This window comes from Hemiscyllium ocellatum, chromosome 16 (assembly GCF_020745735.1).
Source record: "Hemiscyllium ocellatum isolate sHemOce1 chromosome 16, sHemOce1.pat.X.cur, whole genome shotgun sequence".
Taxonomy (NCBI): Eukaryota; Metazoa; Chordata; class Chondrichthyes; order Orectolobiformes; family Hemiscylliidae; genus Hemiscyllium; species Hemiscyllium ocellatum.
In genome coordinates this window covers 958,490-971,495 of record NC_083416.1, presented here as the reverse complement: position 1 = coordinate 971,495, position 13,006 = coordinate 958,490, and the positions used below count along the sequence as shown (strand labels likewise).

The window sequence follows — 13,006 nt, the reverse complement described above, 5'->3', positions numbered from 1 at the left end:
TATGGAGTCCCCAATGACTATTGCTCTGCTCCTCTTCTCCCTTCCCCGGGAAAACAGGGGCAGGCTCTGGACCAGAGACCTGTGCCCCATTGCTTACCATTGGTAAGTTGCCCCCCCCCCACCAACAATATCCAAAACGGAATACATGTTATTGAGGGGAATGGTCACAAGGGATCCCTGCATTGCCTGCAAGTTCCCTTTCTATCCCCTGACTGTAACCCATCTGCCTTTTTCCTGTACCTGAGGTGTGACTACCTCCCTGTAGCTCCTCTCAGTTACCCCCTCTGTCTCCCGAATAATCCAAAGTTCATCCAGCTCCAGTTCCAGTTCCCTAGCGAAGTTTTGGGAGTTGGGTGCTCTTCCCAAGTTGGATGCAGTCAGCACGGACACTACTGGTGACCTTCCCTCCCACATTCCACAGGAGGAGCATTCACCTGCCCTAACCTCCATTCCCACTATTCTAAATTCCCAATGAGACTACAGAGAAAAAAATCAACAAAAATAAAGAACCTGTCACCTTACCAATTGGCACATAGAACCTTTTTTTTGGTTAGAGGAGGAGGTCGGATGGGAGACACTGCCTGTTACAACACAGGGTAAGCTCTCCTGCTTTGTTTAAAACATGCAACACAGAAAAGATTTATCCTGTGCAGTAATCTGTAAAAATTCAAGTGGCCAAGAATTATGTAAAGTAAAAATTAACAACTTTATTTCTTAAAGTATAACAGAGAATAATTAACTGACAACTATGTACGAGTCCTTCCTCTAACCTACTTTTTACCTTATCTTCTATAATACTAGTCTGATAAAACTCCCGATTAAGATTTACAAAGCAACACTTTTTATCTCAAACCCAGGCAGCTTTCAGTTCTTCTACTTGGATTTTCCTGTGTGGTCTTTTCTTCTTCTTAGAGATTTCTGCATCACTGATCGACAACGAACTTTTAAGAGAACTATTTTTCAAACAATCTGTTACCTGTTGGGGCTCAGCAGTTCTCCTCTCAACTGTTCAATTTTCCCTGGTCTTATACCCCAAAGCCTCGGATAGTGTCATTGGCTTTTAAGATTGTCAATATACTCAATTCAAACTGGATTGGAGTTTGATATTTTTGGGCTATAATTTAAACTGATAGGCCAAATTTGAATTTGTTTTGGTCTCCAGGCAACGAGCTAATTGAGTTATTCAACCAAGTGTCTCATTGTTGCCTAATTGAGAACACTTGGTGCTGTGTCCGGTAGTTCTGTTGCTTTTAACTCTCTTAAAGTGCACTCACATCTTCATAAACTGAACATACTCGGATAGTGTTATCACTCTATCTGCTTCTTGTCTGTTAACCAACTTCTGCCCACAGTAACAAATTACCACAAATCCAGAAGCCTTAATGTTACACATTCACCTTTGAGTGTAGCATTTACTTAATGTCTTTTGGAAATCTAAATAATGTTTACTGGTTCCCCTTCATCTACCCTACTTACTACATCTTCATAGAACTTAAAATAAATTTATGAAACAGGATTTCCCTTCCACGAAACTAAGTATATTGTTAGGACTTCTTAATGATAGATTCCAGCATTTTCCTGATGATGTTAGGCTGGCTGATCTGTTTTTTTTTGGTCTACTTTCTTCCTTCTTTCTAGAGCAGCAGCATTACATTTGCTAAATTCCAGTCTACTACAACTATTGTTCATCAATATCTCTGCAGCTGCCTAAACCATTAGGTTGTGAAGATTTGATGGTTGTAATTCTCTGTTTCTTCAATATTGTATTTTTTCTCTGTTGAGATCAGTCCCCCTGAGCTCCTGTATTTCTGGGATATAATGTCTGCCTTGTGCTGTAAAGATAGACACAAAATAGTTTTTCGAAGTCTCTGCCATGTCCTCATCCCCCATGATAATTTCTTCTGTGTCTGCCTTCAGGGTTACAATCTTTACTTTATTATTACCCTTTTTGTATATTTGTATAAGCTGTTACAACCTGTTTTTCTATTCCGAGCCAGTTTACTCACATATTCTATTTTTCCCCTTTTTAATCGTTAGTTTGGCCGTCCTTGGTTGGTTTTGAAATCTCTCCCAATTTTCAGACTTATAACTTTCTGAGATGCATCACAAGCTTCTTTTGATCCTGTATTAATATTGACATCCCTACTAAGCCATGGATGGATCTTTCCCACTGGATGTTTGTTTTTGATGTGGAATATATTTTTATTTTTGTGAATACATGCATGCCAGCCACCCCCTTTGAGTGTGCAGCCAAGCAGCATGTTCCACCCTCCCCTGGACTTTGTCATCGTTGAAATCTGAAGAAACTGAGTTTGCAAGGTACAGAGCAAGTCTGCTTTGCAACCCCTGTGTTTGAAGGCCAATTGCTCCTGTATGTCTTGATAAAAGCATTGTTTGTATTATTTAGATGTATCCAACGGAATAGACTCCAACTGAAGACATTCGGAATAGCAATAGTGAGTCTTGCGAGTATTTGTGACAATGGGCTGGATTTAATGATGTCAATGAGGGCCCTGCCTACAAATTTACAACTGGTGGGCAATCCATTTGGCTTCTGTTGGGAGAGACCCAACTTAATTAAGAAAGTATGTGCCTCTAATGAGCCAGTTCCAGGCCTTTCCTGAGATTTCACACCAGAAATCTGGTGGCTCACCAGCTGCTGCTGGTCATTCTGTAGAGACTTAACCGGAGATTATTGTCACAGGATCCCCGTGTGAGGAAGGAATGGGAGTCACAGGGTGGCAGGTAACAGGGAGACGGGTATCGGAGGAAAGAGGGTGGCTTTTATAGGACGCCATCATTAGTGCTGCCAGCTCCTTTAGTTAGACACAGTCTGTAACAGTGGGATCACCATGTGGTAGGCTGCTTGCAAATTCAACAGCTTTGTTGGATGGCCTTCAGGAAACATAAAGGCTATGGGTCTATATCATGGAAACGTCATGTAACTTCCTCTCAATCATTGAACCATCACTAAATTCCAGCGGGTTCTGGAATAATCATCAACTGTCTCATTTGTGAGTCTAACTACATCCTGCCTCATGCAAGTGAATTTCCGGAACGGGTCCATTCCCACTGAAATAACTGCACAGAGGCCGGTATCCTGTCAACAAGTCACCCTTTATTTACATATTGAGAGTCCATGACACTGATCGAGCTCCCTCAGTGCCAGCTGACACTCCTGTTTATTTTTTAAATTTTTTTTTTCTTTTTTTTAATCCCCACACTACCGCCTAACTGCGGTAGTGCTTACTTTTTCCCCAGCACCCATGGTGTGAGACACAGTGAGAGACACAAGGTGTACGAATCTTTATTCAATTTCCACCACCAGGAAGACAGGAAAACACCCGAGTGGCCAGTGACAAGCAGTGCCCTTCACAAAAGGGCAATACCGCATGATCAGACACTCCTGTTTATACCTGTCGGCCAGGTTTCCCTGATTGGGGCTATTAACCTGGTCCAATCAGGGAACTTATGTTCTATGAGGTTCACCTGCTGACCCCAGTACAAGTCGATAAAGTGTCGATAAGGTCAGGCGCCATCAGGACAGATGAAGGGTTATGCCCCGGTTCTCTTGCTCCTCAGATGCTGCCTGACATGCTGTGCTTTTTCCTCTGATATGCAGTCCTCACTATCTCCTAGTGACCTCATTACAATCACTACAGTCACCTCCTTTCAAAAGGAGAAGACTCACATCCCCCACCCCTGCCCCATCTCGATGAGAGACTAACAGGCAGTCTCTCCTGTGATTTAATTGGGCTTGGCTGCCATGATCACCATTGTTAGGCTGAATTAAGTTCTATATAGTACCTGTGATTTGTGTCAAACTATTGACATTGTATCCTAAAAGTTGTATTTTATTTACTGTCAGATATTTGCTGATGAGGGAATGCTGGCATGCTGTATCTTCTCAGAGACCAACGTTTAAACAGCTTGTGGCAGAACTTGACAAGCTCTTGTCTGCAATATCAGATGAGGTTAGTACACCTTCCATATACCTCACTTTCAAGTTTTCTCCATGAAATAGATTGCTTCCTTACCATTCCTGAGCATGTGGGCATCTGGGAAGTAGGACAAAATGGCTGAAGGAGCTGCACAAAATGGCTTCTGCATTGTTAAGTTGCACTGAAACAAGAAACCCCTACCTCCCAGATGCCCACATCCTCACACCAAAATCAAAATACCTTTTACGGTACTCCAATTCATGTCCATTCTGACTTGGGAATAGATTGCCATTGTTTTATCATCCCTGCTAAAATTCCGAGAACTTCCTACCTTTACCACACTATTGATGAACCTGCAGACCGCAGCAGTTCAAGAAAGAAAATCACCCATATTTCTCAAGGGTGTTGGGGACTGGCAATAAAATACAGACTTTGCTAGCAATCCCCATGAACAAATACAAGAAATAAAGCCGCTGCTACACCAGCCCAGTCTTTCCCAAAATAACACATTTATCCAATAATAAAATCCACCAGGAATAATGTGATCCTAGTGATAAGAATATTGTCGGTGGCCTAATTTACAGTGGAGCAAACCATCCCGGAATTGCAACATTGCTTCCCTCTATCTCCTTTGGATGATGGAGATCCATATGATTGAATTTAAGAATATTGATACAATCTACACATATTGCTTTATAAAAGAAGACAATTTGAAGATAAATAAAAAAGTGTTTTTATTTACCACTTTTTGGGGAATTTATATGCCCAACATAGTCTGTGATTCTCAATATGCTGAATTTAAGCATTTCTTTATCAGGTACTTAATTGATAAAATGTTTCATCAACGTAACTTGACACCATTCCCCTCCACTCCACCCGGTCAATTCTCCCCAAACCTCAGAAGAGCACTTCTCTTATATAAATATTTCCATTTCCTACCCCACTGTCACAGCAGGCTCTGAATGATATTGCCAAGTTAGCGTAAGCTTCTGGTTAATTATGGTCATTTTGTGTTTGGGATTGGTGCCCATTCAAAACTGTACTGAACCTGGCCAAGTTCACTTAATTTAAACAGAAGAGACTTTATTCTATTCTTACGCACTGGAAAGGAACCCAAGCCTGAAATACAAAAAGACAGAGTAATGATCAGCTCCACAGCCAAGTTTTCCTACCACTGAGAAAAAATAAATAACTACAATTAGATTCTGTAGAGGTCCATTGATAACTTTGTTCTGAACATATACAGTATTTCATAGACGATTGTGATGTCAATAAATTTGTCTGAATTTTCTCCCCCAACAGTATTTGGACCTCTCCACTCCTTTTGAGCAGTATTCCCCTTTGTGTGAAGACAGCAACAGTACATGCTCATCCAATGACTCTGTCTTTGCTCATGACCCTATGTCTGACCCTTGCTTACTGAATTACAATGACCGTAATACTCGAACCAGGACTTGAGAAAGATGTCATTCTGGAACTCTCGGCTCAATATTGATCATTTCCCCTGTAATTAACTCTGGTGGTACTTTGGGAGTAGTTCAAAACTGGATGGAAAATGAGTTTCTTTAAGCTTTGCTTCTTCCTGAAAGATATGAAATTTTCTTTTGCAGAAGAACATTCTCTCTCACCTAGCATGTGTCAAACCATTAAGATTAAAATTTATTCAAATTCTCACCATTTGAAATTGATAATTTTTACAACGAAAGCCATATATGAATTGAGGAGAGCTCTGAGTATTCAGGTATGGAGCAGCAGCAGAACTCTCCACAAGTGGAGTAATGCTTGATGGTGATAATAATTTTGAACTTTGCTTCAAGACATTATCAAAGGACTTGCTGCATCACAACATGATGGCCTATGGCAGTGAAGAAGCATTAACCTTAGCTACACCAGAGAACTTACCTGGAATAGAAATACACCAAGACTAGAAGAATTTGAAAAGCAAGTCTTGTCCATTGGCAAAGCCTCAACAAATGAAGAAAACACATTTGCCATAGAAATCTTGCCACATACTTTATTGTGATTCATTGCAAATTTCAATGATAGAAACAGATCAAGTGAAAGCATGTTAGCATGAAATTTCTGGTCTAACATTCCCAATAAAATATCAACTGTACCTTCTTAATAACAATATGATTAACTGTGCTGCCGAGTTCACTCAATGCCAATGAGATGGTATTAAATCCAAGCTGGCTCTTTTCCTGGAACAGCCTGTTCTGAAGATCCAGTGACTGAACTCACCATGAAATGTCCTTGAAAAGACTTGTGTCTAGTTCAAATGTACTTTATTATTTTTTCAAACATTTAAAAAAAAAGAGATTTTGAAGCTCCAGATACAAATGTTAGCAAAATGCATAACCCTTTATCCAATTGCTTGTTTCTTTAAACACAATGACTAGACATGCAAGAGCTAGTACCATAGCAACCCTCATTTCTAAAGAATTTAATTACTTTTTCTGTGTGAATAGACCAGCCTGGGAACAGCTGGTCCAGATGTTTGTAACACCATTTATGCAGATAATCATCAGTTTGCTGTTTTCAGCCCTGCAGTAAGCTGTAAAATAGAAAAATATTTGAATCTGAAATTTTTCTTTAAGTAGTATGTCCAAATTTATTGGCAGTCATACTTCCTTTTCTGCTTCTTAGATTCAATATTTTTGTGGTCTAGAATTATTTACAGTAACTACTGGAGACATCTGTGGAAAGAACATTCGTATTTTGTGTTTTTTTTCTTATGAGTAAGACTCCTTTTTTTGTTATTTGATCAATTCCCTGGACTTTTATCCCACACACAAACTGTTGCTTAGAAGCAAAAGAACAACCAACTTCCAGTCCGTGAAAGTAACTTTCATTCCAATTTTAGCTTATACCTGCACAGGAACTTTGCGTCACACACTGTGGCAGCTTTGTCGAGCAATTTGGGGGAAGAGGCAGTGGGGAAGTGAGAAGGGAAATCACCGTAATGAATCCACATCCCACTGGTTCAAGAGCTGGGAGATTGGGGTCAGTGCTCAATTATGCTTGAACTGTGAAGATTTGCTTCCTCAGAATTCTTCGAGCCTGTCAGATGCAGGCATGTAGATAGCTGGCTTGTATCAGGGATATTGTTTCTTCAGGGAATATTAATAATGCTGGCAGTGACTGTTGTTAAGGTAAAATCACAAGAAAAATGCTTCTGTTAGGATGCTAAGTTGCTGCTGTTTGTGAATTACAGACATTATTTTAGTCAGTTATTGATGTGCCAAAACTTGGTGGCTGATGAAAAGTTAGCTGTGCTGCAGTATTTGTAAATAGTGTGCCTTCTGACCAGGTAAGAAAGAGATTTTCACATCATGAATAGAAATATGACCAATAGAGTTATCCTCAAGGTGAATCATTTTGCCCTTCTTTCAAATCACATCGCTTGTAAATAAGATTGAATTGAATGTAGCTGTACAGTGTGTCTTATATTGGCATGTTTATTGCCAAATTGTTGCCTTTTTTTATAAATTATTTTTTGCCTAAACTGGTACTATAATGAAGGTGCCTTTTATCAGCAATACAACTGAATAGTTCTGGGATGTACTGTTGGCATGCAGGGATTTACAGGAATGGTGCATTTTATTGTGCCCAATGTTACCAATGGATACAAGAGGCTGCAGAGGAAACCAAAAGCTTCCCCTCTCTGCCCATTATGTGGCTGGAGGTTCTTCCTGGATGATGGAAGTCTTCAGCACCAACAACACTTTGTAAAAATGAATGCTGCTTCTTTCCTGCTCCATGGCTTTTGTTTGTTCTCCCTGTTGAGTAATCGGTGTGCCTCAGACCCTGCTAGGTTATAATAGTTCAGGTAAAATGGCAAAAAAAAATGCTGGGACTGTACTTAAAGCTAAGTCTGTGATAAAACAAAATCAGGAAGGTCAGACACCAGTCTAGTACATGTTCTCCCTTGAGCAGGCAAGTCTGTAGACCTCACAGAGGAGGTATGTTCCACCCTAACTCCTGGGGCTGTTGGTCAGCTTAGCATAGGCAGTAATTAGGATTTCAACTAAAAGAGGCAATCATTATCTAGAATCTTGTATATTACTTTCCAGTCACACCATGACACTCATTAACATCTGCCAACAAAAACCCATCACTAACACTGGTGGCACAAAGAAGAAGAGTTGCATTCATTTCCCATGATTTGTTGAAATTAATTCATTGAAATCACATTTTGACCACGCATTTGTTTCTTCAATTTCTTTTCCTTGATAATTTTCTCCTTTCCTCTCATCCACTATCTTGAAATTGGCTGAGCTAATGAAAACAACATGAGAAATGCCACGTAGCCACTCAAACCTGTCTCATTGTTCAGTAAGTTCACGGCTAATCTTCGAAATCAGCTCCACTTTCCTATCCTATACCCACAGGCAAACCAATACAAACTACAGATTAAAGCTGATCTCACTGAGTCAGTTTTCTAGTATTTTGAAAAGGAGGTTCATAATTTTAATGTCAGAAATTTAGATTTTATTTCTTCTTTGCTAAGAACAGTTCAGGTTACAGGCAAAGGTGAGACGGAGTGATCCTTAAAATATTGAATGATATTAGTTTACTAGCTGTGAAGTATTTTATACCTCCTCCAATCTGAGTTTTTTTTGTCCAGTTCAAAGTTTAAATAGGATGAATAAGCAACTTCCATGAAAATTATGTGGAAAGACTTTTACATGAGTTTTATGTGGAAATTCTGTTGACGTTAATCTAGAAACTGAGGAGCCTTCGTGTTACACAATCCATCCGGTTTCCCCACACTTCAGGGCAGTACAGCACTTATCTGAGGATTGAGAATTGTGTGCTACTGTGCCCTGCTCCTGTTGAGGCTGGTTTTAGCAAACGATTTTGCCTTGGTCTTGCTGATGCTGGTGCTAATCAATTATTGAGTCACTTTCTTAAGCATCCATGTTCCGAAAATGCCAACAACATTTTGGAAATTATGACAAGGTATATTGAGAGGAAAGAATCAGCAATTCAAGAAACAGTGTCATTAATAAGCCTATATTTTTGTACTACCTTGAATGAAATTGCAGGCTGATAATTAAAATAACTTTCCATATATTAGATTAATTTTATCATTAATATTGTTTAAATATTAATCAACTATATTGTATGTGATTTGTACACAAGAATACTTCTACAGTTTTTTTTCTGAGAGTCTATCCATTTTTAAAAGCAAACAGCAGGGTTTTAATACTTGTTTGGATGGTGGTCTATCACAGAACTTGTGAGGAACCACTGTGACATTTTGAATTCTCATATTAAACACATTGTGAATGTATGTAAGACCTGATGTACGTGATATCTATATACAGCAACCATGTATTTCCTGAGCAGAGCACAATCCCATCCAGGAGGCAACCCCCTACTGGAGTTATCACTGGATCATTAATCCAGAGACCCAGGTCATGTCCCAGGAACCTGGGTTCAAATCCCACCATGGCAGAGAGTGGAATTTGAATTTAATAAAAATCTGGAATTAAGAGTCTAATGATGACCATGAATCTGTTGGAAAAAACAGCTTACTAACACCCTTCAGGAAAGGAAACTATCTTCCTCACCTAGCCTAGCCTACATGTGACTCCAGACCCACAGCAATCTTAAATGCCCTCTGGGCAATTAGGGACGGACAATAACTGCTGACCAGGCCAGGGACAGCCACATCCCCTGAATGAATACAATCATATGTATAAATCTAACAGGAGCAATATTTAACATCCACCTCATGGTCACACCCTCAACCGTATGGCATGTTCCCTTGTCATACACACATGTCCTTATCAAGTCACCATAGTCCCAGAAGACCATGGGCTTGCTCTCCCAATATAGAGAGGTGACTGGTGGTGAGTTTAACCTCAGAGTGAGGTTGAGAAAGTGGAACTTTCAGTGTGAGATTTGAACTTGTGATATCATTACTGTGCATCACAAACCAGCTGTCCAACCAACTTAGCTATTCAAACCCCTCTTACACAATACTCAAGTGCATAAACAACAAAATCTACTTGCATAACTGTGCAAGCAAATTATGCACCACATGTATTACTCCCTAGTCACAGCAGTTGCTCACAAACAGTGTGGTGTTTGGTTTGAGTTCTGGGTTATCTGTCACTTGAATCTCCCTGCTTGTTATTGTTAAGATCATTCCATGAGACAGCCAGTTCACCAGCCGGAGTATTGTGCTCCATCGGGGACAGACTGAAGAAAGCTGATCACACAATTACAGTTTGATTATTAAAAAAAAAGAGAATTTCTCCCAACAAACATTTTAGTACAAATTTGTGAGTTAATTCATTGTTGGAACCATTGCAGAAAATTAGTGTTTTTTCAATCAACTTGTAAAATTTAAACATATTTTGCAAATCACAGAATAACATTTAATTTATTGATTTTTATGAAAGAAATTATATATTCTAGTTGAAATATTTGAAGGCCTCATCTTCGCTGACACTGTATTTGTTCGAAAGCCTGCTTCACAGCAGCAACCTGTCACTCAATATATTTTTGGAGTTACGTAGATAATTGAAACAAATTAGAGCCAATTAAACCATTCCTGCCTTTTTCAACATTGATTTAATCTGTGGAAACAATTTCCTAGTCTATCCTGGTATATGTAAAAGTCATTGAACCAGACTGACCTTGTGAACCCTGTCTGTGTACCCCGTGTATTCATTCAACATTAGAACTTTCCAGTTTTAGGGCCAAATAAAGACATTTTAAGATTAAATTGGCTTTGTCTCTTCCTGTATGGTAATGACCTCAGCTTAGTAGAAATGGAAGGTACTGTAAACCAGCAACAACAACTTTCATTTACATCGAGTTTAAATTGATATTAGAATTAAATGGATAATTGGGAAATGGAGAGGTAATTGTCAATTTAGTCTCAAAGGAAGTGTGGTCAGGGATCGAAGGAGGGAGATTGAGATTATACACCAAAAATATGGGTACCAATCAGAACACAGATACTCTCAGGCTTCAGTTGCAGAAATGATGCTTGTGGCTTTTTCGGGATTTACAGAGGGGCAAAAACTTAAATGGAGGGAAAAAACACACAATAGCAGAAGGCAACAATTTATTCAAGGAACTTGGAGAGGTTAGGAATTGTCCCACAAATTTATAAAGACAATGATATTGAAGATGTTTTAAGGATGATAAAAATGAATTTGAAAGCGCAACATCTGCAGAGAAGAGACCAGTTGCAACATCAGCTAGTAAGGAGGTCATGTTGAATGGTCAAATGATTTAATGGGAATAGTGGATAGTCTCCAGGATGAAGTGAGTGTGGAGAGAGTGAGTGGATGATAGGAGGGAAACTAAACAAATGAATAACTTGGAAGTCATGTGGTCTGTGGAATGTTTGCTATGGTTGTAAAGGTGAAAGTAGACAAGCAGCAGAAATAACTGAACCAATGGTTCTTCACCTTGATGTCAAAAAATTGAAGTGTTCATTGCTCCTTTGATTAAGCTAGGAGTGAAGTCGGCAGACATAGGATTTAAGGAGGCAATTCATTCTCAAAATAACAACCCTTTACCATCCCTGCCACTTACAACTGGAATCAATGGGTATTGGTGGCACACTTTCCACTGGTTGAAACCATACCTGGCACATAGGAAGATGGTCAGGGTTGTTGGAAGTCAATCATCTTAGCTCCAGGACTCTGGAAGAGTTCCTCAGGATAATGTCCATGGTTAAACATCTTCAGATGCTTCATCAATGACCTTCCCACCATCATAAGGTCAGAAGTGGCGATGTTCACTGATGATTGCACAATGTTCAGCACAATTTGCATCTCCTCAGATACTGAAGCATGTTCAAATGCAACAAGATCTGGGCAATACCAGGCTTGGGCTAACAAGTGGCCAGTAACATTTGGTCACACAAATGCCAGGCTATGACCATCATCAATAAGAGACAATCGAACAACTTCCCCTGACATTGAACCCCCCACTATCAACATCCTGGGGTTACCATTGACCAGCTGAAAATGTGTTGCTGGTTAAAGCACAGCAGGTTAGGCAGCATCCAATGAATAGGAAATTCGGCGTTTCGGGCATAAACCCTTCATTCCTGATGAAGGGCTTATGCCCGAAACGTCGAATTCCCTATTCTTTGGATGCTGCCTAACCTGCTGTGCTTTAACCAGCAACACATTTTCATCTGTGATCTCCAGCATCTGCAGACCTAATTTTTTACCCGTTACCATTGACCAGAAATGCAACTAGACTCGTCACATATGATGACACAATGATGACAAGAACAAGTCAGAGGCTAGGAATACTGCAGTGAGTAACTCACCTCCTGACTCTTGTCTATAATTTACAAGGTACAAGTCAGAATTGTGATGGAATGCTCCCCACGTGTCCTGGATGGGTGCAGCTTCTACAACACTCAAGAAACTTGACACCATCCTGGACAAAGCAGCCCCCGCTTGATTGGCACCATGTCCACAAGCACCCATTCCTTTCACAATTGATGCTCAGTAGCAGTAGTGTGTACTATCTCAAGAAGCAGTACAGAAATTTACCAAAGCTCCTCAGACAGCACCTTCCAAACCCACAAGCATTTCCATCAGGAAGAGTAGCAGATACATGGGAACACCACCAACTTCAAGTTCCCCTTCAAGCCACTCATTATCCTGACTTGTAAATATATAAGACTATAAGATATCGAAGCAGAAATTAGGCCATTCAGCCCATTGAATCTGCTCTGCCATTCAATCATGGCTCCCAATTTTCTCCAGCTTTCTCCTGATAACCCTTGATCCCCTTTACTCTCAAGAACCTATCTATCTCAATCTTAAAGACATGTATGCTCAATGACCTGGCCTCCACTGCCTTCTGTGGCAGTGAATTCCACAGATTCACCACTCTCTAGCTGAAGACGTTTTTCCTTATCTCCACTCTAAATGGTCTTCCCTTAACTCTCAGGCTATGCCCTCGAGTCCTAGTCTCTCCTACAACTGGAAATATCTTCCCAACATCTACGCTGTCCAAGCCACTCAGTAAGCTGTATGTTTCAATTTGTCCCTCATCCTTCTAAACTCCAGTGAGTA

At 40.0% G+C, this 13,006-nt stretch overlaps 1 protein-coding gene across 2 annotated transcripts in view; it reads left to right on the top strand.

The window, feature by feature from the left end:
* Window positions 1-10,680, top strand: part of LOC132823310 (fibroblast growth factor receptor 4-like) — a 63,289-nt gene extending 52,609 nt beyond the window's left edge. For both annotated transcript variants that reach the window (XM_060836984.1, XM_060836983.1), the window contains exons 17-18: window positions 3,869-3,974; window positions 5,244-10,680. In XM_060836984.1, the coding sequence (XP_060692967.1) occupies window positions 3,869-3,974; window positions 5,244-5,399 (262 nt within the window). In that variant the 3' untranslated portion in view covers window positions 5,400-10,680. The remainder of the gene's footprint in view (window positions 1-3,868; window positions 3,975-5,243) is intronic.
* Window positions 10,681-13,006: the final 2,326 nt, after the last annotated feature.